Consider the following 25,896-nt stretch of genomic DNA (forward strand, 5'->3'; position numbering starts at 1 on the left):
TGGATTGGTAGATACAGATTTATAACCTAATTTCCTCCAGAGTAATCTAATTCATGCACCCATACACTGAGATTAATATATTACACCAAAGAGAAATAGTATTATGTTCTTGAACATACTAGAGACAAAGCTTGAGGCCAGTACTAGTATCAGTATTGTTTCTCACTGTGGTCATCTAAGGATATGAGAGAGGAAAACTTTAAGAAGATAGCATCTTTTACAAGCCTACTGATATTAGTTGGACAAAGAATAGCTCTGCATGACTTTAAACTCCTCCCCCCACAACTATTTGTTTTTCTAGTGAAATATATATTGCTTCTCATTCACTCCTCCTTACAAATCTTGCCTCATATGTGTGTTTCTCTGGGACAGATGCTAACCTTTAGAAGTAATTACTTCTCTGCCATGTTCAGTTGCTTTTATTTTATGATAATAAGGATGAGACAAAGAGGCAAGATTTATCTCCTTAATGCACAGAAAGTATAGAATCTGAGATAAATTTTGGACCTTTGATATTGATAATGCAAGTCCTGTATATTTCATTTGCACTAGCATTTCACATACAAATTATGATGCAAGGTATTTACATTGTAATTCAGAGTGAAGATGGAAGAGCTGTAGAAATTGCAGCAAAATGAAGGGAAAAAAGGAATTCCTTTAGTTACTAAATACTAGATATTAAAGTTGTTTCTTAACTATTAATATTTAGAGAACGGGTGGGGAGCTTGCCTATGCCAGTGACATCATTGTAAGATACAGCTCTCTAGTTCCTGTTTTCTTAGTCCAGCTAAGTAAAACCTTTTGAAGAATATATTACTGATTTCCTCAGTATTGCACCACTTAAATTGTATTTTACCTGTCCTATCACAACTTATGTAAGGTGAAAGGAACTGGTTATGAAACAGTTATGCAGGTCTGCAATAACTTAAGGAAACATAGAAAGGAAGTCACAGGTTCAGTTCAGACTTCTTTACTATCCTTGTGTAGTCTGTCTGTGACTTATAAAATGTCCTAGAGAGGAAGAAGAAAATAATTAAAATAATTTTTTTTTTTATATTTAGTGTTCACAGCTTAATCAACCTTCCATTATGAAATCTTTTCATAATTCAATTAAAAATGTAAATGCTTGCCAAAAAAAAAGATACACTGAGCAGACCTGGAGAATGACAGTCAACTGCATTTGCGACGCAAATGCAATCACATAATTACCAGTTTAAGCTCAGAAAAAAACCCTATGTTGAAGAATGAAGTCTCTGTCTTATTGGTGAAACCCTTGTAAACTTTGAAGAATGATTAATATTTATGACATATAAAGTTGGTTCAAATTGCAGAGACCACCTAATTTGTTGAACCACCTTACTGGTTGTCACTGTGTCATCATAGTTTCCACAAGAGGGTTATTCAGAGCTGCTCAGCTGTATTTTTCAGTTTTACTACCATCTCAGGGTCCCTGGGCCTCCAGCAGCCTGAAGTAAAACAGCTGCCTCAACATGGATTTGGCATAGTTTACCAGCAAAGTGAGGAAAGAATTTGGGGTGAATATCAAAATGGTAGTTTTGTCCTCAGTTTTTTAATATTTTAAGAATAAAGTCTTTACTAATGTATCAGCTGTCTTTAGCTAGCTCTCTTTCATTTATCATGGTGATCATAACAGCCATTTGTAGGAAAGCCCATTTAAACAATGTCTGACCATATTAGCAATTGCAATCAACTACAAAGAACTAGTCTTAAAAAATCAAGCTTCTGAGTTAATATTTAAACAATTAACTGGCTTCTAAAACTGCAAGCAACCAGCCATTCTGATTTGAACTCTGCATGACTGAGGTATTTCTGAAAGCCAAGACAACTTGTGTGCTAGGTTGTAAGATCCCTGTGTCACTTAGCTGCACGTTTTTAAGCTTTTTTTTTCCCTTTTAAATTCGTTAGTGTTTCTTGAGGATAGTAATCATGGGAAATTTGTCTTTTTTTGGGCATGGGAGAGGGGGACTGAAGTTTTCTTTATTAATGGAAAACTGCTGGAAGTTTGTCCTCATTTTCTGCTTTAGGTCCAGATCCAGTAAGGGAAATACCAGCCCAGTCTTCCAAATCAGTTATGAAAGTGTCTTCATCATGTTTAAGTTTTTTTTTCCTAGCAGTGAGATTCACATTCATTGTTTTATGATTCTATGTCGTTAGTCTCTGCATTGAAAAGCCATAAATGTGCCAGTACGTCTGTGCAGAGGATCTCCATTAGGGCTTGGACTGGGACCACCCACTCATTTCTCCTAAGCAGGCCAGTAGCTGTCAGATAGCACCTTTTCCTTAGCTACTGACCTGGGCCAGATGTAAACTGGTGACCAACAGGTGAAAGGTACTTTATATCCTACTATTGATCCTCAGAGCCATCAAGTCTTTTCATCAAAATTTATGAATAACCTTTTTATCCTTCAAATAAGTCTGCTGTCATGCAGCTGTAAACTTACATTTTTTTTTGCTTTGTAAAATTACCAAAGCATGTCATTGTGCATGTATGACTGTGCACCCTACTGCTAGAAATCGTGAGGTTTCCAGTGACTCTCAGTGCCTGCATTTGTATGGGTCAATATACATAACAGTGAACATGCACACCAAATGCCTCCCTGCCCTAGATCAGTATTTTTCAGCTGTTTAAACAATTATTTGGATTTTCATTAAAGGTTAGAATTTTATTCCCTGATACCATGTGTTTTATTTAGCACCAAAAACATACAGTGGGAAAGGGACAATGACAGGGATTGATGTCAAGCTAACTACACAGTGTGTACATTCTGTTGTGGTAGTTAAGGTACATTGGATAGTTGGAAAAAAGTTGACAAATGCTAAATTTTAATGATGAAATAGCCTGATTCTGTCAACTGATTGGATTTTACATCATTTGACACAAAAAATAATGTGTATTAAATCTATTCTGAGGTACTGACATTTGGAAAGTGCCAAAAAGAGTAGAGCAGTCATATGTTTTTGCTGATTCCAGTAAATAAAAATTAATTATGTTTGACAAATGTTTGTGGCCTTATAGTCATAGTTTGGTAGGCAGAAGCTATGATTTTGTGACTGTATTCAATGAACTGTCCTTTTATGTTCTAGAAATAGACACAGAGAGCAACCAGCTAAAACTAATAATGTTAGTCTGTTAAAAAAAGCATTTATGCAAAATATGTAGATATTCACTCTGTCAATGTCAATGATACGTATGCTTGGTCCTTGTCATTTTGAAGCCTCAATGCTAGACTTAGATATGCCATTGTAACTTTTGCCAGACCAAAACTGCCAACCTTGGAGTTAAATATTCAGAATTTAGTGTTTGATTATCACCTCCCCCTGCCAATTATTTTAATTTGAATAACTATTTTATAGTGACCCAAATTTGCATTGTGTTTTCAATTGATGACTATTTTCTTCTTCAGTTTTTGTTCTCATCTATAGTTGTATGCTATTTAAAAAAAAAAAAAGTGTTTAATCTGTAGATGTATCTTTATTGCATTAGTAGAAGAGGAAAAATCATTCTGCGCTATGTGTCATATTTTTTTTTTTAGGCTTTTTTGTTTGTGGGTTTGTTAGGGTTTTTTTCATTTGGTTGGTTGGCTTTTTTTTAAGGCAGGCATGAGCCACTGCAGTATAAGATAATGTACTCTTATCATGTAGTTGCACCATTTGGTTGGCAGGGCCCTTGTGCCATGTGGATTTGGCTTTAAGGAATGTGGGTTTGCCAAAGAAAATTTACTAAATAATAAGGCTAAATTCTTACCTCCAATGAACATTCCTTTTGTGAAACTGGAATACTGTTAATCCTGTTTGTATCTATGCCAGGATGATCTCTTAAAATATGACCTCTATGATGGTTTTGATGGAACCTCGTCTTGATATAGTTCTTGGTGTGCTGCAACTTCCTTCTCTCTATTTTATTGTCTCTAAGGCCCCTGAGGAAAATACTCAGAATCTGGAGCAGCTGTAATCATGAACAGATCTTGTTATTACTCCTATGTTAACTTGTGGGATAGTGCAGGATGTTTGCCATGTCTGTTTCCAGACCACAAAACTTGAGAAAGCCTATACACTTATATCTGTGAAATAACACTCAAGGCAACTTGAGAAATGCAGACCACAATGCCTTTCTTCCATAGGGGTTAAGCTTAGCTGTTCTTTTTTCTGGAGGCCTTCTATTTTATAAAACCACAGCAACTAATTTCACGGGGATAGGGATAAACAGGTCAGAGATATCTTACTGAATACATGATGGTGATTCGTGTCTGTGTCAGACTAGGCTGTTTTCTTGAAGAATAGAGTAATGACCACTAATGGATCCGCTCTGGCACTTGTATAGAATAATGCAACTTTACTAGTTTGGTGATTTCAGTGATAAGGAAACTTATCTTAGAAGATGTATGTTCATTTTACCATAATTTCTGTTAGAGTTTTGGTTTGTTTGTGGGTTTTTTTTCCTGACCATTTTGTCATTCCATTGACCATTGTCTTTAAAAATTACCATTTCTATTACAGTTATGTTTTATGGTTGACAGAATTGATTTTTGGTGAAATTTTATTTCCCACATTAACATCAGAAATATATATTTCTTTATTTTCCACATTAAAGCCACAAATATTTTCTATTTATTTACCTTCGCTTCTGGTAACTTTACCTTTGGCTGTGTATATAATGTTACTTAGGATATGAGGAAATAGAATGAAACTACATCAGGGAAGGTTCAGACCTTGGGAAAAGGTTCCTTGCTGAGAAGGTGACTGGTCACTGGACCAGGCTACCCAGGGAAGTGGTTACAGCACCCAGCCCGTCAGAACTCAAAGAGTATCTGGATGACGCTCTTACTCAAATGGATGGTTTAGTTTTAGGTAGTGTGGTGAGGAGCAGGGAGTTGGACTCAGTGGTCTTTATGGGCCCCTTCCAACATGAGCATTTCTATTATGCTGCTTTTTCCTCATCCCACACACACTTTTTTTTTTTTTTTTAAAGCAGGACTAAAGCTCTGTCCTACCTTCTCCTCTGATTTTAGCTTGGGTAAATGTAATGCTTGTCCAAAAAAGTAGCATGGAGCTTGGTGTTCACCCAAACCCCTTTACAGTATTTTTTGCAACACTTTTCTACTGCTTCCTTACTTCTTGGACATTGAGGATGTTGGACACATTTCTTCCTCGGTCTGGAGATCTGCAGCATAAGTAGTTGACCACAAAACTTCCTGTAACACTTAAACATTCATATTTATTTAGGTTAAATCAAGTGATAATAGTTTTTCTCTAGTGCCTGGAATTTGGGCATTTTAATTGTACATGATTGCTCCATGGTGACACACTGTTAAAATAATTTTCCCCCCCTTTTTTTTAAGGGACGCAAGAGTGAGGCAGAAAAGTACTTCATGAAGGCTATTCAGCTGGATCCTACCAAAGGAAACTGCTACATGCATTATGGTATGTTTCAGATAGCTAGGGTTTCCACACGTATTCCAGGCTTGCTGTTAATCTCTCCGAGTGATTAAAGGTTTGAAAAGTGCTACTGGCAAAATATCTTCTTCAAAGGGAAAGAAACTAATCTACCATGTATAACTTCATTTTAATTTGTTAATCACTGTAGAGGGAGAGGTGAAGAATTTCATATTTTGCATAGCTTTCCTCCTGTGAGAGGAATTTCAGTATTGCTCCCTCTCTGGGAAAGAACAAAGGTGACTATTGCCATATGTCAAAGTTTCATGGCCTGGAATATTATTGTTAACAGTTTTGGCCTAACTTCGCTAGTTGCCGGTGGGTGGGCAACTAGAAGTTTTACTTTAGTGTGCATGAGTTCTATATATCGAAGTGTCTTATGGGCCTTATATCTAGCTCCTTCCCAGCACCTTCTTGGCTTGAAATGCCTAAGTATTACAAAAGGTTTTAACAAGTTGGCTATATCTTTCCTACTAAGCCATGCATGTGCTTATGGCACACAGTTAATTTGAAGGTATCTTTATAACTTTGGATTGTTTTTGCTCGATGTGCAAAAAATATTTCCAGATGTGTTTAGTCCCAAGGAACCAAAATTATTTATCTTTGTGGACTAATTCTGTATTTTAAAGCTGATAATAGACAAATCTTAAAATGCAAACTATGTAGTCCCAGTTGGAAAATGTAGAAGTAAGTAATAAGATTCATCTTAGTTTAGGAAGAAGGTAGGGAACCACAAGCACACTATATATATCTTTGTATATTGTTTTAATTTCCTCTTCTGATTCTAACTAGTAAATGTAAAATAAATAAAAATGAGTGGCCAAAAGGGAAAATTAATCTCTCATAATAATCATATCTTTGTCTGAATTGCTCACATGATGTATTTCTGTGATATCTTTGTCTCAATTGCTCACGTGATGTATTTCTATTTGGTCCTATGCAGTATGAAATTCTGTATGTTAGACTCCCAGAATCAAACTTTGGACATAGAACATGTATTTAAATTAATGTAACCCACTGTTGCATTATTTTGCATTATGAAACATTGCAGTTAGTGACCTTGTCTTCTATTTATGCCTGTGCAGGTAAATCTGATAGAGGTATTTGTGCACATAAGTCACATTATTTCAATTTGATATAAGTATAGTCGATTCCTCAAGACAATGAAGAAAAGTTACTGCTGATTATTTCTTGGAATCCCACTCAAACCCCTTCCAGCCTTTGTTATTAAGAAATCTGTCCTTAGTTATTAGGAAATCTTAATTGCATACAAATTCAAGGTAGGTCTCAACAATTCATCTCAGCAAAAGACATTTAGGATTGTGTGTATTTCATTACAGATCTAGACTTGTTTTCTTTTTTTCTCTCATTACTTCATCAACTTGTCTGTCCTTTTCTACAGTATTCCCTCTGTCTCATTTTCAAGTGCCCTATAAACGAAAAATGCGGTTATTGAAATCATCATTCATGTCTGATACATTGACTGCTTTATTACCAGATAACAATATTAAAATGGTGTATTGTTTCCTAATAAGATTATTCGCTAAAAACATGAGCAAACTTTTCCTTTGTTGTCTTCCAGGTTCAAAAAGTGGGTTCTGTCCTTGTGCAGAGATCATTACTGCAACATAAGTGAGGTTTTACTCAGCAGTTCAGGAGTGAAGGAAAAATTTAGTCAGTGGAGTAACAGCATAGTAAAATGTGATGCTGAAAGGCAATAGATGCAAGAAGGTTCTCTGTAGAGCTGTTAGCTCTCTGTCATGGAGCTTTATACACAGAGAGCTCTTCTGAATGCGTGTGAAACCTTTTCCCTATATAACTTCTGGTCACCTTACCAAATTCAGTGATGTTATTCTATGTTTATATCAAAGTATCTGTGAGAAAGATATGGTCTACTTCTGCTTGGGTTATGTTTCTGTGTAGTACAGCTGATTTACAAATCCTTGTCACTTTGGGCATGGGACTTCATAAAATTTGAAATAAATTATCCTTGTGTTTTCTTTCTTTCCCTTTTCCCTTTCTTTTCTTTTTAGCTTTATTTCTCTTTTCCCTTCCACCTATTGCTTGAATTGATGAGGATTGTGTGTTACCAGGGGCATTCCAAATATTACATGGGAATCCCTAGTGAGCACTAAGCTTTATCTCTCCATCTCATTAATTTGTTCCAGGACCTTGTCACAGGTACATTCTACATCCTATATGCCAGGAGTTTAATTATGGGGAAATACATCCGTATTTTGCATGTAAATCTTAGAGATTCCTTTTTTTTCTCAGCATGAAGATGTTGGAACAGAGAATAAAGTAGTTGGCATCAGTCCTAAAAAAACACATACCTCACAAAACAGCCAAATGAAAAGAGTGGTCAGTTGGGACATAGCAGTGTGTTGATGGATTAGCAGAAATAAATGGACTGTAGATTTTCTTCCAAGTGCACAGGATTGCACACACTTATAATTTGTGCTCCCAGGTTGTGCAGATGTTATTTTTGACTTTTAACCTTTTGGACTTTTTTTGGTGCTATGAGAAAAACTATCAATATACTGTATCTTTTAAGAAGCTTACATTTGTATTATAATTTAATTCAAACCTTAAGCCAAAGCTATCTTTAGGTACGATTTGGTGCAGGAGGCAAAATGATCACACGAAAATTTGGAGAGAGGTGAGCAGTTTTGTGTTTGCTCTCCTTAGCATTGTAATCAGTTTTGTATAGGTACTTTGCTGACTTTGGATTTCAGTGGATTTAGGCTTGAAGCAGTGTTTCCTAGACTTATTATGCTTGAAGATGTCTGAAGGGAGAACTAGTGGAAAAGCCGAAGAGTTATAAATCGCTGTGGACTGCTGATGTGATGCCATGTCATTGGGCATAAGGGAAAGTGGCTTTTACTCTAGTCACCAGAGAGGATCGCAGTCCCCTCTCAGACTGAAATGCAGACAGCTGCTCACCTGACCGTGTTTCTTTTCCCCTTCTTTTTTTTCCTCCTCTCATACACCAGTTATCTGAACATCTGAACTTTGTGCAAAATCATTGTCTTACAAATATGTGAGTGTTGATGGGTGATATGATACAAGCTACTCAGGTACACAGCATACTACCAGAAGCCCCTCACAGATGAAAGAGAAAATTCATATGAATCAGGAAGAAGAAAAAGTCACAGAGGAAGGATTGCAGAAGCACTAATGTAATTTTTTTTCTTTTTTAGTTCTCTTTCAATTAAAATATTATTTTTGGTACAGCATACAAGTTTTTAAACTAAAACGTTGGAGGAAATTAATTTGAATGCTCTGGTAAAGTTTGAGACTTAATTGGATATTTTAATACACATTTGTTAAAGATGACTTAAAGTGAACAGTTTTGACTAAAACAGGCTGAACCTAGTAAATTATTTATTTTTGAATTCTTTCTTTTTCCTGTGGGAAAGTTTACTTCAAAATGTCTTACCACACCTACTCAAGGTATTGGCTCTCATGCGTCCCACTTTACTTTGAGGAGCTAACTCAAGTATGCCATTTTGAATCCTGCAAGACCTTGGTAACATCTGTCATTAACAGATTGATAACAGAATTGATCTCCATTGACATAGAAGAGATTCATTCTAAGCTACTTGTCTCGATTAAATGTCTGTGATCACGTGAGATGAATCCAAATGTCAATCCGAGAAACCACAAAGAGGTTCCTATGAACTAAACAAGTCCAAAGGAACTTTCTTTTAAATATTTTAAGAACATAATGGCATCTAAAGAGTCAGTACATCAGAGTTGTTAACAAATGTGCCAAACATAGGAATGTTCAGTCAGGTCAGACCAGTGCCCTTATGGCCTAGAGACTATTTGGGTTTGGATATAGTATTGACCATCCACAAAGGAAGTCTCGATGTCTGCACTGAGCCTGTCTCAGTAGAAGTTGAAGAAAGACTATGTACGTATGAAATTTGTCAGAGATGAGGGGAATTTCAAACAGTGAAATACTTAAGAGCTCATCTGTTTGAAAAGAAACAAAAATAAATTCTTCAGTTAGTAGGATGCAGTGTAATTAAGGAGTTTGAAATTGTTGAAGGCTTTCTGTACTTCCAGAACTGTCTTATTTAATTTATAATTTATTGTCTAAAAGTAAAAAACCCAACCTAACCAACCAAGCAAACAAGCACACAAAAACCCCCACCAAAACCCCACAACTAAAGCATGCTTCATTTTATTTGTTTGCTAAAAATACATTTTGCCACTGTGCCTCTTAAAGTGCATGTAATGGCCTCTCCCCAACGTAACAAAAGTGCAGTGGGGAAAAAAAGAGAGAAGGAAAGAAGCAGTGAGGTTTCAAGATAAATGTCCGTACAGAGGTCCCTTCTCCCTTACTTTTGTAATGGATTAATTGGAATAGGGAAGTCAGGAACCCAATGGGATGCTCAAATTAACTCTGTTTTATTAATCACTCTTGAGACCTCCTTTTAAAATAGTTTCCTTTGAATAATACATTGTTTCTAATAACTTGAAATTGTTTAACAATTTTTTTGTTATAAAAATAGATTATTCTTATTAGATTAATTATATATTCACTTAATTAGGCAGTTCACATTGATCATCTACCTTTTTCAGTGCATTCCCAGTTACAGATATAATACAAAGTGAAAAAGAGGCTTTCAGATTACGTAAAACTGAAGTGTATTAGCTACACTCTCGTTGAAGAAAGATTAACATGTTCCCAAATATACTTTTTTTACATTGTCTTTCACTTTTGAATTTGTGATAATTTAGGAGTTACTTTTATAGGTTTTCTTATATTATCTGTTTCTTTTTAAAAAAGTTTAGCTTGTTAACTGCTGTATTTGTTTTTCAATTTCATCCTATGTCTTTCTAATCACTGTTTCTGTAGAGGGCTTTTAGCCCTTTTTGATGCCTAAATTTTCATCTAAGTCTATGAGCACTTTGTATCTATCTTATTTCTAAAGATAACTGCCCTACCACTCCTGTGTCACATCCTGTGTCCTGAAAATTAATTGGAACTACTGTGGTTTAAGTTTCAAAATAAATTGCATTGAAATATGATAGTAGTGAATTTTCAAGCACCATTTTTTTTCGCTTTTTAAGTCATACACTTAGATGTCTTAGTAAGTGTGAGAATTTTCATATATTTACAGATGCGAATTCAGTTTTCTTTTTAGGTGTTTCCTCTTAGACTGAGGTATAATAAAGTGAAGTGCTGGGTCCTGGACTTCAGTCAAAACAACCCACTACAGCACTACAGGCTGGGGGAAGAGTGCCTGAAAGAGGCCCAGTGGAAAAGGATGTGGGGGAGTTGGTCATCAGCCGTCTGAACATGAGCCAGCAGTGTGCCCAGGTGGCCAAGAAGGCCAATGGCATCCTGACCTGTATCAAGAATAGCGTGGCCAGCAGGACCAGGAAAGTGATTCTTCCCCTGTACTTGGCACTGGTGAGGCCTCACTTCAAGTGCTGTGTCCAGTTCTGGACCCCTCACTACAGGGAAGCATGGAGGTGCTGGAGCATGTCGACAGAAAAGTAACGGAGCTGGTGAATGGTCTGGAGAGTAAGTCATGTGAGGAGCAGCTGAGTGAGCTGGGCTTTTTAGCCTGGAGAAGAGGTGGCTCAGGAGAGACCTTATGGCTTTCTACAGCTGCCTGAAAGGGGTTCGTAGCTAGGTAGGGATTGGCCTCTTCTCCCAGGCAACTAGCAACAGAACAAGAGGAAGAATTTCTTCACTGAAATGGTTGTCAAGCATTGGAACAGGCTGCCCAGATAGGTGGTGGAATCAACATTTCCATATAGTCACATTGTTCACAGTGCTGGAGCTTTGTGTCTTTGCTCTTCATTCACTGAGCAGCCTAGGAAAGCTTTATTTTTCTTCTACATATTTAAGGAAAAGATCTTATGAAAAGAAAAACTAGTGTACTTAAGAAAAATAAAGTATCAATGTTGTATTTGTAAGAAAGAGAAACATCAACCATGACCTACTAATGAAATTTTACTAATTTCTTCAGGAGAGTTTTATGTTGATGGAAGAAATGTCAGCCTAGTCCATAGGAAGGTCATTTTTTATCCTTGTCAATGAAATGAATAAAACTTCACAATCCATAATTCCAGTGAATGAATTGTCCCATTTCTGACTGACAGGTTAGCTAAGTGCAATATATGCCAAATAATTAATATAAGAGTGCATGGATCTGTTACACTGGGAACACCAGATCCTACGGTGATTATGTATTGAGAAAATAAATTCCGTGTTGAGATGGAGTCAAAGCCATCCAGATATAGTATGTCCATCACTACGTCACTTTGCCAGCCTTCCCAATACATGGTTTTGAACCTTTCTGTGAAGGAAAGGGTTTTTTCCATTTTGTATCTTTTGGAAATCCTAACATTGATATACAATGATTTTGTAGGGAAACTATAAAACAAGTTTATGATACTCAAATAATACATGTTCATAGAACATATGTGGTCTTTGGAGAAATGGTCGCTCTGTCTTGAGCATACAGTGTCATCAAATTAGGGTCCTGAGTTTGGCCTATGGCTTATAGCTCCTCCTACAATATCAGTGAACGCAGTTCCAGGAGGACAGGATTCCTAGACCCAAAATGGGAAGGAAATGTAACTGTCTTGCAGAAAGACTTGATTAAGCTTCTGACCTTTCTGTTTCCAGAACTCTCTGTAATAACTTTGATTTTAGAAAATCTTCAGCTAGAACTGACAGTATTTCTTACTTCCAAACTGAAACTGGAAAATATACCAGAAGCTGAGCTATTCAGAAGAATCAACCAACCTGAAGTCCTTTTTGTTTCTCTCTAGGCTGTTGCGATCACAAAACATTAAAAGAAGATTATTACAGGCCACTATAATAACTATTTGTTCCAAACTTCCTTTAGTACCAGTCACTGAGGTAGAATGCAATGGAGTATTTCCAAGCAAGCTAGGTCACCGACTTAAATGCTGTGGAATTTCCATTTAGTCTGCCTCTTCCCTTGAGTTTATCCTTAAATCTAATCATTCTGACATCTCAAATACGTGGTTGACTCTGCTTCCTCAGCATAATATACTAGACTGCTCAAGAGATATGGTATAGATAGTGCAGATCAGAGACAGATCTAAAAATGTGGCTTTGTGCTTCTTCCATGTTGCCAGAATGTAGGGTTTCTGCAGGAACTGAAAAAGCGTGTGACACAAACAACCCTGGAGACTTTGCTAATGATCATACGTTTTGATCTATGAGTACTATCTCATGAGCATTTTTTTAGAGATAGCATGAGACTGCTACAGAAGTGCAACTGAATAGTTTTTTCCCATCCAGATTTCACATTTCCAAACTTATACATCACCAGGTGTTTGGGAAATGACATAGGGTTCGGAATCTTCCTCAGTATCTGTAAATCATGAGGTCCCTGTAGTTTGTATTTTCATCATTAATCTTTTGTTTTAGTGAGAGCTTCCAGTGATCCAGATGTGATCACAAGTTCAGTCATCAAGTCCCAAAGGTTTGCAAGTTAATTTTTTCTCTCTTTATCTCTGATCATGCTCTGGATGACATCCAGTGGTACATTTAGCACAACTGCAACAGATAAGTTTTTCAGACAAAGAAAAAGACTAATAAAGTTTTTTCCAAGCCAGTGCATATACTGATATTGCAGCACCCACTGGCTTACATAGTGTTTCTGTATATTTTATTTGCATGGAATAATTTTCTCCATGGGAACCAATTAAAAGGATAAATTCTGCAGAATTCTTTCCAGCAAGAAACCAAGAGAACAGCTTTAGATTAAGATGGAATGACATATAAGGAGCAGCAAAAAATGAAATGCTGCTACCATTTAGGTGATTGTGATGTAAGTTGTCTTTGTTTCTACTGTCACAACCAGCACATTCGGCAAGAAATTGTCTTAACAGGCCTGGAAAGCAGATCTTTAAACATTCTCTTGCTCTGGGAACTTCTGGTTCACAGCCAGCGAATCTGTTTTGAAAGTCTTAAAGGAAACAGTTACATTAGATCATGTCTGTTGACTTTGCATCTTGCAGCCTTGATTCATCACCTTAAAAGCTTTGGAAATCAACTTGCAGACAAGGTCTCTCCTCATTTCTTCCACAGAATGCTATTTCAGTTTTCTATATAGAAGGCTCTGGTTGCATCTGTTCTTTTGCTCTGCATTGTCACAGCAGAGTTGAAGTTCAGCAGACTTCAGTGATGGATCTGCTCATGTCACTAAGAATATAGTTCAGTTCTCAAGACATGATCTTGCGTCCTTACTGTGCTTCAAAGACAAAATACAATGCATTGGTTCAGCCAGAACCCTATCCTGCTTCTGGTTTCTGCTGAAACTTGAAATGTTTTGAAAGCACCAGCATATATTCAGCTTCAAATCCTCAGTGTTGAATATGCTGAAAGAACTTCTAGTGAAGTTTATTTTTTTCACAGTTGAGTCTAGATAGAGCACTCTTCGTGTTGTGGAAGTAGAAAACTTTTTTAAGAGGATAAGAAGCAGAAGACTTGGTGACAAATGTATATTAAAAGAAGCAAATTCCTATTATGGTAAGAATAAGAATGTAAGTTTTTACATTCTTATTCAGAAGATAGTTTACTCGACTTTGCTTGGATTACTAAAGATATCAGCACACTAGTCTAAGTCATTGAAATATGAGTTAAGTGCAGAATCAACAGCATTCTGAGAACATTCAAGATGGTTCTTTTCAAAAGCAACAGCAACAAGATGAGCTATTTCAGAAATCTTCTCTGTTCTGGGACAAAGTACCTTTGAATATTTACCAGTGAGTAAAAAAGAGAACATTTCAACTGAAGAAAGATTGGTGCAAATTGCACTGTTATCTATTAAATAAGCAAATTGCACTTTTATCTAATAAAATAAAAGCTCATAGTGCGTACAAGGAATAGTTAAGCCTATTCTAGAGGAACACACTAATGCCTTTGTGCTCTGAACATAAGAGATTACTACACATAGACATATCCCAACCAATTAATACCTTTCTTATTACAAAAAAGCAGCAGAACTACCAGTTCAGATGTATGGCTTTTAAATTGTTCATGGTGCCTCTTAACAAAGTGCTTTACAAATGTTCCTGATCATTTTAGAGAGACAATTATATAGGATAGAGAGCTGTATGCTTTCATTTCTGTGGATAAATATTTGTTTAAAAATTGATAAAAGATGAAAATAAGTTGTTCTTTTTAATGTCAGAAACTCGAATTTTTTTGTTGTTGTTTACATACATACTTTTATCTTACTTTTCAGTAGATTGCATGTATTACCCCCCAAATTTTTGGTCAAGTAGGGAGTCAAAAAACACTGTTGATGATTTGCAGGAAAAAATAAGTTTGAACAAGGCTGTAGGTACAGAATTCAGCAGCTTTAACGCTATTTCTGATTCCTAGATACTTTAGGGAAAAAAATAACTAAGAGGATTGTGAAGTATTGAATCAGTTCTCTGCTGCCAAAGGTCTTTAAAAACTCCTGACTGCACATTTGCACTCAACTCAGTACTGTCTAGCAAGAAAGGTGGAAAATTCTATTTAAAAAAGTAATGTTCCAGGCAAAGTGTTGCTGAAGGTCACATCGGAAGGTGGACTATGGATTTCCTACTTCCAGTTTAGAAGAATAGTAATGAAAAATATGCTTTCCTTGGAGAAGAAAAATGTTGGATTCAGAGCTTGTAGAAGGCTGTTTTCTCAAAAGCTGGTTCAGGCTAGCATAATTTATGTTGTTGGCAACAGTTAGAATCATGACACCTGCAATAAGAAAGGTGGTGTTGGGCAGTGTCTCTGTGGTGGGTCCATATCAGCGATTAGTAACGGAGGAAGAGGAAAAAGAAGAAGCTTCTAGCAAAAAGAAGGACGAGAGGGGGCAGATCAAAGAGCCAGTCCTTCAACAGAGGAAGTCAGATAAATCAAACAGGAAACCGAGGCTACCCAGTCCCTGAACTCATCAGAACTCCGGGACTTGCGGAAAGATTTCAGCCACCAGCCTGGTGAGTGGATTCCTACTGGGCTACTTCAATGCTGGGATAATGAGGCTACAGAAAAAATCTGTGGTGGGTTAACCCTGGCCAGATACCAGGTACCCACTAAAGCCACTCTCTCACCCTCCCTCTGCAACTGGACAGAGGAGGGAGAAAAAAAACCAGCTAAGAATTCATGAGTAGAGATAAGAGCTGGGAGAGGTCAGTGACTGATCACCTTCACAAGCAAAATAAGACTCAAAGTGGGGATAGTACTTATATTTATTACTAACAGGATAAGAGCCAAAGAGTGAGAAGTAAAACAGTCTTAAAAATACCTTCCCCCAACCCCTCCTTCCTTCTATGTTCTCCCTTCTCCCCCCCAGCAGTGCAGGAGGACAGGGAATGGGGGTTACGCTCAGTTGTTGTTTCTGCCACTGCTCAGAGAGAGGCGTCCTTCCCCTGTTCCCGTGGGGTCCCTCCCATGGGAGACAGTACTTGATGGACCTCTCCAACATGAGTCCATCCCTTGGGCAGCAGTTCTTCCCAAACTGCTGTTCCATGGGTCACTCCTCCATGGGGTGCAGTCCTTCATGAATGAGCTGTGCCGACGTGGGTCCCCCACAGGGGCCACAAATCCTACCAGGGAAAAACCTGCTCCAGCATGGGCTTCCCTCTTTACAGGCCGCAGGTCCCTGGCAGGACCCTGCTCCATCCTGGTCCTCCCATGAGGTCACAGCCTCCTTCATGCATCCACCTGCTCCAGCATGGGCTCCTCCATGGGCTGCAGGTGGATCTCTACACCCCGATGGTGCTCCATGGGCTGCAGGGGCACAGCTGCTCCACCATGGTCTGCACCACGGGCTGCAGGGACCTCAGCTCCAGCGCCTGGAGCACCTCCTGCCCCTCCTTCTGCACTGACCTTGGTGTCTATGTTGTTATTCCCATGTTCTTACTCTACTCTTGCCTGGCTGGAATTTATTCTGTGCAACAATTTTTTGTTCTCAAATATGTTATCACAGAGATGTGATAACTATTACTCCTAATTGGCTTGGCCTTGGCCAGCGGTAGGAAGTCCATCCTGGAGCTGGCTGGCATTGGCTCCACGGACAGGGGAAGCTTCTAGCAACTTCTAACAGCAGCCACCCCTGTAGCCCCCCTGCTACCAAAACCCAGCCACAGAAACCCACCTCATAGAACGTGAGGTTTGCCATCTGCCTGTCATAGGAGAAAATCCTACATGTAAATTTAGACCGACACAAGTGGTTCCTGGATCTTGGGGCTTGTGGATCATACCTTCTGATCCACCTTCAACACCTTGGCATTGTTACACCCTGCTAGCGCCCTTCTCTTGGGAAAACATATGGCTTTCATAGGAAAAGTTCAGAAGTCTACTTTTTATTGAAGAAAGTGCACCAGTAAAGTGCCAATCCACTTCATTCTTGTCTGAATTTAGTATATCACATTAAAAGGAATGGCAACTAATGTTTTCAAAATTATATCTCTCTACTTAGGTGCTTTAAATTAAATTGAGATGTGTGCATAAAATTAGTATGCCTTTCAGGAGAACTTGGCAAATCAATTCTCAGCTGAAAGTTTCCACCTTGTACTGGGTCTGGCTTGGATAGCATTAACTTTCTTTATAGCAGCCTGGATGATGCTGTGTTTTGGATTTGTAACTAAAATAGCCTTCCTTGATAATACACCAGTGTTTTGGCTGTTGCTGAATAGCGCTTGAGCAGTGTCAAGGATTTCTCTTTTGATTAGTCTGCCCTAACACAGAGTAGACTGTGGATGGGCAGGTGGTTGGGAGGGGATGCAGCCTGGACAGCTGACCTGAGCTGGCCAAAGGGATAGATATAACAGACCATATAACATCATGTTCAGCAATAAAAACTGGAGTAGAAAAAGAAGAAGGATTTTGGCTTCTGAGGTGGCCCTTTGTTGGAGACTGGCTAAGCATCAGTCTGCATGTGAGAAGTGGCAAGTGATTTTCTTCACTTTGCTGTTTGGTTGATTTTTTTGTTGTTTTTTTTCTTTCACATATTAAACTGTCTTTATCTTGATGCACAAATTTTCTTGCTTTTGTTCTTCCTGTTTCTTCCCATCACCCTGCTGGAGTGGGTGGGGATGAGCAGATGCATGAGTGCTTGGATGCTGACAGGGGCCAACCTACCACAGACCTGTATGCTCAAGTATTTACTTTTCCACTAGATTGAGAAGGTGGCAGTCAATTATATTTATAGCCCATCCAAACAGGGAAACACTTGATCAGCAGCCGCTGATGAAATCACCTCTACTCAGGCAATGATTAAGGCAGTTAAGTGTTGTTCCCCTCATGAAATCATGGAATATCCTGCATTGAAAGGGACCCGCAAGGATCAGTGAGTCCAGCTCTTGGCACTGCACAGGGGAGGCCCAAGAATCACGCCATGTGCCAGAGAGTGTTGTCCAAATGCTTCTTGAACAGGTAAGGTAACATCACTGCTGAGCTTCAGTGTTACAGAAAACTGGAAGTATGTTTCTAAAGATCTGTCTCTAAAACCCATTGAATAATTTTTTTATTGACAATAATAAGGAGAGGTTTGTTCTCCTTATGTAATTAATTTGCTTAATGAGCAGTTGACATTATTTTTAAATTATAAGGTGCAAAAAATTTTTCCTAAATTAAGTATATATTTATTTTAGAATTCTCCTGAATGTTCGCTGTCTTGAAGTATAAAAGCTTATGTCCTCCTTTTCCCCTCTGGCTGGATCTATTAATAGTACATCCAGTTACCAGTGTTTCATTCTGCTAATCCAGGGCTTTCATTAGCAAAAGAACCTTAATGTTAACAATTTGTGGTTGGTTTGCTTTAACATGGACCTAAAGATTAGGGATACTGCTTTACTTCACTTTTTGGAAGAGAATTGGAATACTGGTTGGTCAAGCTTGTTTCAAAGATTTCTCTTTAAAGAAAATAGGAATTCAGCCCAAATCAAGAGATAGGAACTGCCTGTTGTAGTTGGTAGCTTTACTTGGAGAATTTTCAGATTCAAATCTGAATTTGTCCTGCTACATATAAGGCATTCCCTGATGTTGTACCCAAACGGGGGGGGGGGGGGGGGGAAAGGAAGCAAATTTGCTACTTTTGTAAGCATTTGTTATCCCTTCCTAAAAGAGTTCCACTAATGGTTCAACCCATGATTTCTAATTCTGAAGACAAATTAGTTTCCTGTGGTCCAAACTGTTCTCAAAAGGTTTTCTTTTATGTTTTTCCTCTCTTTTTTTTTATTTATTTACCTATTGTTCGGTGTGAGAGAATTTTTTTTGTAAATCATCTGTTTCTGGGCACAATAAGCACAAAGCCTCATACTGCATCAAAATATAGCACATATTAGAGTGTGGATGTAACTAAAGCAGGCAAACCTTATACTGTGAATGCAGGAAGGTACCAGAATGTTTTTACAAGAGTTTTGCTGATATGAATAATTAATATATGAGTCTGACTAAACAATCTTCCATCTCTCCTAAGCTGAAATGTATCCACAGAGAAAACAAAAAGCTAAGAAAGCTGTCTTTCATCGCTTTTTCTCTTGAAAATTATTCCTTCTGTAAATGTCTTTGTTGTACCAAAGCATCACCGGATTCACTAGGCCTGTACAGACTTTGCTAGCTCTGGTTAACTGGATTTCTGGATTTTTTGCATAAGCACATAGCAAGCATGTGAGCAACACGGAATGAATGCATGAGGAAAGGAGGAAAGAAAAAAAGAGAAAATCCCTCACTATGAGAGGAAATCATTTGCTCATGGGATATTATTTCTGAAGAGGCTAGTGGTCAGTGATGGCATGGCGGACAATTTTTGGTTGAGTGATCTAACTTTACAAAATAAGTTTAAAAGGGAAGGATGGGATGATGGAATCTTTAGTCACCATCCTTGAGGATAGCTTTTCCAAACATAAAGTTATGTAGACACAGAGTCTAGATGGCTGAAATCTTTTAAAAAGTTATTGCAAAAATAATGCATTTTACAAATTAGGAATGAAAAAATCATTTAAAAGAGCAGAAAATAAGGTTGCTTAAGTATCTTCCAGATTTCTTTTTCATCTTCATCAAAGGAAAACTCATTTTGGTAGAGTTCTACTATGTCTTATATGTTTCGTTTTGAAACTGCTGTACTTCAGTCAAAGTTTAGTTAGTTTTAAATTATTCATTCTTTTCACTTGAAACTTGGTTCAATGATTATGATAACATCATTTGTAAAAATTCAGTCACTTCATTTTAACCATCTTCTATTTATTTTTTTTATGTAAAAGGTGTCATGTAGGAAACTTGTAAAGAGCTACCTATGGGGTTAGTGCAATACATGATAAAATACCAGTTTATCAAGGTACACATATATAATAATTTTAATGCTGATATCATTTATAATTCTAAAGCTGAAGAAATATGTTCTCATGGATATATGTAAAAATGTATCTTTTAATATGATTTTGAGATATGCTTTTAAAAATGGGAGTGTATTTGATTCGTAGATGTTATTTACTTCAATTTGTCTTGAGGAAATGAAGATCAATGTAGAGGCAGAAGGGCAAGTTCTCAAATGGCAGGCTTCTTGGTGGTTGGAAGTACTATTTCTTGATGGCTGAGTTTTACTCTATTGTTCTCACTTTTCCTGAATATGTTCCACAAATATCGTTATTACCTGTCATATTTATTGCATTTTTTCTACACTGACTGTATTTTGAGGATGTTGAAATACAGAGCAAATCAGCAAATAATATTGAATGTGAGACAACTGTTTGTTGGTTGATTTGTTAGTTTGTTGGGGTTTTTTTGTAATTCCTTTTCCTAACTATACTCTCTGTAGTATATTACATCAGTTATTATCTGTGGGCTCACGGTCATGCACTCCATTGCAGGTCAGTTCCTCCTTGAAGAATCTCGCCTGATAGAAGCAGCTGAAATGGCAAAAAAGGCAGCTGAACTCGATAATATGGAATTTGATGTTGTTTTCAATGCAGCCCATATGCTCAGGTTAGTGCTTTTACATCTGCCTTACTGGATTTTCCTTTCTTATTTTGGAGGGAAAAAGTATTTATAGCCTTCGCTTATGCAGGATTCTTTTTAAAGCCCAGCAACTCTTTTGAATAATTCAATATTGCTAATAAGATACAAAGAACTGGAATGAAACTGTTGCAGGATTTAGCACTTTCCATTTCTAATTTTCTGTGTATTATCTCATAATTTCTTACCTTCAAAACTTCTGTAGTTTACAAGTACGTAATCCATTTTGCTTGCATAGAAGAATAAGTGTTTCTTTTGTGAAGAACCTTCTGCAGGATTTCCTTTCTCCTGATTTTTAAAAATTTAGTGTGAAAAGATGAGACCATATTTCTGTTCTAGATGTAAATAGAGTATTGAAAATTTGTGTTAGTAGGGAACACTACGATAATTGGAAATCTAAATATTCCCAGGCTAATAATGACTTTGAGACTCATAGGAGCACTTAGTTGTATTCTCAGAATCTGTGATTTAAAATGTAGTCTTATATTTAATTCTGTTCTATCTGAATAGAATAAAAATTTTGACTTTTTTTTTAGCTTTTCAAGCTGACAGACCAGGTTATTCAGTAACATTAAGCTGCTATCTGTGAGTTTAACATTATCATTAAACTCACATTACTGTAATAGGTATCCTCTATGCTTATTTCTAGGATAACTGTCCAATTATTGTCTATTGTCTGCTTAACAGCTATAAGGATGCTTAATTTCATTTAGATGATATCTAAGCATAGCAAATGCGTGAAAAAGGAAATAAAAAAAGATACTTCATTAGCACAAAACAGTTCTTGAAATAATTTCTCTGATGAAGATATCTCACTAGGCTGTTTATACTTTTAACATTTTAAATATGAAATGAAATGAAAGGAAAATTGTATAAAAGAGAAGGACAATGGTATAAAACAGACGGTAGAATCGGCTTCAGGCAAGTGACCCGAGTTTCAGAATTACAGTTTCTATACCATGACTTTGAAATATGCGCCAAAACACCTTTTGAAAAATAACTCTTACTGCTTGTAGATTAGAAAGGAAACCAAGAAAAATGGTTCACTGGTAAACAATAGTTTGACTTGACTCAGGTGTACGAGCTGTTTTAAGGATCCTTACCTTCCCCTAATTATTTTGTGAATGATAACTCTTGAGACAGAGTTCAGTAATTTGAAACATTTACATCAATGTTACAAATTCACAGACAGAAGCATAGCAAGCAGCTGAATTCAGAGGGGTATAGAGTGTGTCAGAGTCCTGATTTCAGTGATTGTGTTGTGGAAGATAAGTTTAAGTGGTGTGATTGTGTGTATTTTAAAATATGATGATGTAGATCAATACTATTTTGGAAATAGGTTTAATAAATCTCTCACTTTCTCTGTGAGCACTGAGTGAAGCATCCAAAGTTTTGAAGGCATGTTTGTTTACATCTGGATATGAGTATTTTTTCACTTTTCAAGTAACAGCATTGCTGCTGTACTACGTGGCTGCTGTACATCAGCCATGGTTAACCTACTTGATCTGACTGAGAGTATACTGTTTTTGGGGCACCTTGATCAGCAATGAGCTCAGTGATTCTAAGATGCATTCTCTATTTTTACTATAAGCAAAAAGCCCAAACCTCTAGAAACAAAGAAAACTCGCCAAACAAAAACCCCTAAAACAGGGGCCTGTTTTAGTTTAGCTAGAATCCAATGTGCTGCTTTGGGATACCCAGTTGGTCTAATTTTTCACTTACATGCTCAGTTCTCTTTGTGGATGATTGTAATTGTCTTCCTAATATGCTCTGGGAGTCTAAAATAGTCTGGAGGATTTAGCAAGAGCAGGGTGGCAAAGTTAAATTCGGTGCTGCTAAGCATTTGCTTAAAACCCCCATGTGTTAGCATCTGACTGATTTTTGCTGAAAGGTTATGATTCTGTTGTCTGTCCTTGTTCACTGCTCTACTTAGCAATTGATTTAAATATATTGCCTCTGTAAGACTTGTTGTACAAGGGCAATGTGTATTCATTCATTGGAACAGAGCAGCTACAAATCCATTGTAAGTCTACAGGACTTCAGAAGCAGCTGATTTTCCGGATCTTTAGAACAACAGAGAGCTGAGGTGATTCCAAGAGGAAAGCAGATACCAAGACACAAAAGAGGAAGGAAAGAAGGGAATAAACCAACTGGCATAGAGTGACACAGCTAGGAACTGTGAATGCTAAATGCAGTCATAAATAAAAGGCTGAAGTAGTTTCATGTAGATGACCAACTGCTCTTTAGGTACCCTAGAGAGCTACAGAAACTGACCAGTGAGTAAGAATTTTGAATGAACTGCACAGCTGTGAAGTAGAAAACATATTATAGAAGTTCATAGAGCATGAAAATGAATTGACTCTGGTGAGCAAGATGGGATAAATTTTAAAGATGTGTTGTGGACTAAGAGACAGAAATTGATACTAATGTGGATGATGCAAGGTTTCCAAAATGACTGCAAGATAATAACAGTAGCTTAGATTTTTGTATAGATTCTAATTTTTTTTCAGACCAAATATTCTACCCAGTGATGTATTTTTTAATTAGAAAGGAATTATCTTTCTCGCCTCTCTTACTACTTACTACATTAGTCTAAGGAATGTCACAAGACTGAGAAACATGAAGACATTTTTTCAGGATCACATACAACTTCTTTCAAATTTGGTTTACAGCTGTTTTGGATGGAAACTAATCACAATATTCTTTCAAAGTTCAATTTGTTTTTCTACTCTAGTGCTAAAATATTTTCCTTTTTTTTTAATCCCCTTACTCTCTGAGAAAAAACAAATTAAATTAAAATGCAACTTCTATAAAAATTTACAACTTTTGAAAATTTTGAACTAGAATGCTGCAAAGTAATCTTTTTCTTAAATTTGCAACACAATTGTTAACTGGGTCCAAATGCAGTAGTTGTATTTATAGATAGCCTGTTCTCAGTTAATAAGTCACAGGAACTTCTCCTCGTGTCAGGTATTCCAACATTGCTTACTTCCTTTTTTTGTAACTGAATCTGAAGTAAAAAAATTATCAACTTAGTTCTGTTTGCATTATTGAGAGACCTCCCTGCTCCTAATAGCACATAGTTTGGGGTTTTTTTTCCTCTAGATGACTTCTGTAGCATCCTGATAATGCAATGCAAGATGAATCAAGTCATCTGTAAGAGGGGTGAGATGTGGGATGACTGTAATCCATGTCTTTGCAACAGTCTGGTAACTTTTAACTTGCATTATACTTGCCTGTAGAATTTATTATCTCAACAAATTTGTTTTCCAGACAGCTTTCTTCAAGGTCATGCAGCTCTTTGGGTGGTACTTAAAACAGTATCTGGTCATATGTTTTACTTTTGTACTATTTCCAATGCTCTTACTTATAGAAATTTGAAGCCCTTCAGAAAAGCTAGATACATTTTAATGAAATGCAGTGAAGCACATATTTGTAATGCTGTACCTTCAGTGACTAAGTCATGCATTAACAAGTGCTAAGTTTAACTTTTTAAGTTTTGTACTAAGTGAGCTGCCATGAGCTAGATTTCCTGTGGTCTAGGAGAGGATTATTTTTAGAATGAGAGATGGCAGTGGGGTGACACTGTTGTACTAATTAGAAACAGGAAAAGAGCTTCACATTGTCTTCACATGAAAACAAACTTAGGAAGAAGACCTATTTTTATAGGAATAATTAGTTTTTTCATGCTTCTGTAAGTGGACTATTCTGGGAAACTCTCTTATTACATGAAGTTATAGCATGTTTGTTGACTATTTGAAAAACAAGTCTAAATTGGAGCAATATTACATGACACGGTCTTTGTTTCTCAGTGAATTTCTGTAAGAGTATTTTGGCTCTCCAGAATACACTGATTGAACATGGTATTCGAATTGCTGACACAGTCTCATAGGCACAACTTCACTAGCTGTTATTGTCTCAACAGTTTATATTCATTCTTTAATTGCTGTCTATGTGCTTAATAATATATATGTATGTATAGCAAAGTATATAGTCTATATAAAATTTTTAAACTAAAAATATGTATGAACAGTTAGAGGTATAAAACCTGATTATGATTTTGTTGTGACACAAAAAAATCCATTAAGAATGCCAAGTATCAACATTCATTATTTAAAAATAGGAATCTCTGAAGAAAACTTTCTTTGTAGCTGGGCTGACATCCGTGATTTCACTGAAAAAATAGTCAACAGTCTGAAGCTTTGTACCAAGCAACAGACAGGTTAAAACTAATGCTTTCCCACTCACATGTTTATGTATCTAAACCAGTCAGCACTGGTGGTGTTTTTCTCTTACAACAATATTTTTTCCAGTGATCAACATAAAGATTCAAAATGAATGTAAACTGGGTGTCAGGATAATCTAAGTGATGTGCTATCAAGCACATTTATGACATCACCATCAATCAGCTGGAACTGAATACAGAGAATTGGTTGATCTGGAGGCTCGAGTTAAGAGATATGAGAACAAAAAGAGAAAACGTTTTCGTCCCTTAAAACAAGATTGAATGCTAGTGCTGATAGGGGAAATCAGATGTGTTTTCAAGGTCAGTCCTCATGAAAAGATTTAGGACAGAGGTTGAAATATATCTCATAACTATGAAAAGGACTCTGTCTTCTGAACTTCTCTTTGCTCCCTTTCCTTCCTTTGTGTTTTATTATCAACATTTTATCTAATATTTTACTCTAATGTGAATTATGTTACCTTTAGTAGTGTCCTTCCCTTATTTGACATTGATCCAGAGCTCTTTACTGCTCAGTGGCATAGGGTTGGTTACTACAATTTCCTACCTCTGTGTCTTTAATTTTTCTCAAGGGAAAGCTATTTCAGGGCTTAATATAATGAATTTCTAGCTCAGATTTGCAGTGAAAATGGGATCCAGAATTCTGAAGCATCTTAAGTAAGGGAACTGATGTTGAATGCCGCAGAAATGGAACTGGCATTTTCCTGACCAGATTACTGTGTTGCGCATGCATTTCTATAAACTGTTTTTAATGGAAAACTATACATTCAAACTGACTTCAACTTAGCAATTAATGATGCATGTTTCAAGGTGTACACGTGGGAGGAAAGCAAGCCATGTATTTCCACTGGGCTAAAAGGGATTTTAATGTGTTCTACATTCACATGCCAACAACACTTTTTGGAGGTGAAGTGTACCATTTGTATTTGCCTCCTGGGTAAGAAACCTTGTTTATTGTACGTTATTTCACCACTTTCAGAAGTTCTTTGTGTCCTGACAGTTCCATACAAGCAGGGGAAAAAAAAAAAAAAGCTGTTTAACATGTTTCATTTTATAGCACCTTGTTGTAAATCCTGAAATTCATAAGTATGAGAATATTTTTTTTCCAGTCATTTCAAGTGCTACTGATACCCAGCAGGAGCAATTCAGAAGCAGGTTGAATTAATATTTTTAGACATTCAATCATTTCTAACCACTG

The 25,896-nt window shown here is 36.9% G+C and overlaps 1 protein-coding gene across 4 annotated transcripts in view; it reads left to right on the top strand.

Moving 5' to 3' along the window:
* TMTC2 (transmembrane O-mannosyltransferase targeting cadherins 2) overlaps positions 1 to 25,896 on the top strand; it is a 249,533-nt gene that overhangs the window by 201,003 nt on the left and 22,634 nt on the right. For 3 of the 4 annotated variants that reach the window (XM_032688843.1, XM_032688846.1, XM_032688845.1), the window contains 2 exons: positions 5,361 to 5,442; positions 20,311 to 20,425. In XM_032688843.1, coding sequence (XP_032544734.1) covers positions 5,361 to 5,442; positions 20,311 to 20,425 — 197 coding nt within the window. Of the gene's footprint in view, positions 1 to 5,360; positions 5,443 to 20,310; positions 20,426 to 25,896 lie in introns of those variants that run through there. The other variant, XM_032688844.1, reaches the window with a different exon arrangement.

This window comes from Chiroxiphia lanceolata, chromosome 5 (genome assembly GCF_009829145.1).
Source record: "Chiroxiphia lanceolata isolate bChiLan1 chromosome 5, bChiLan1.pri, whole genome shotgun sequence".
NCBI lineage: Eukaryota > Metazoa > Chordata > Aves > Passeriformes > Pipridae > Chiroxiphia > Chiroxiphia lanceolata.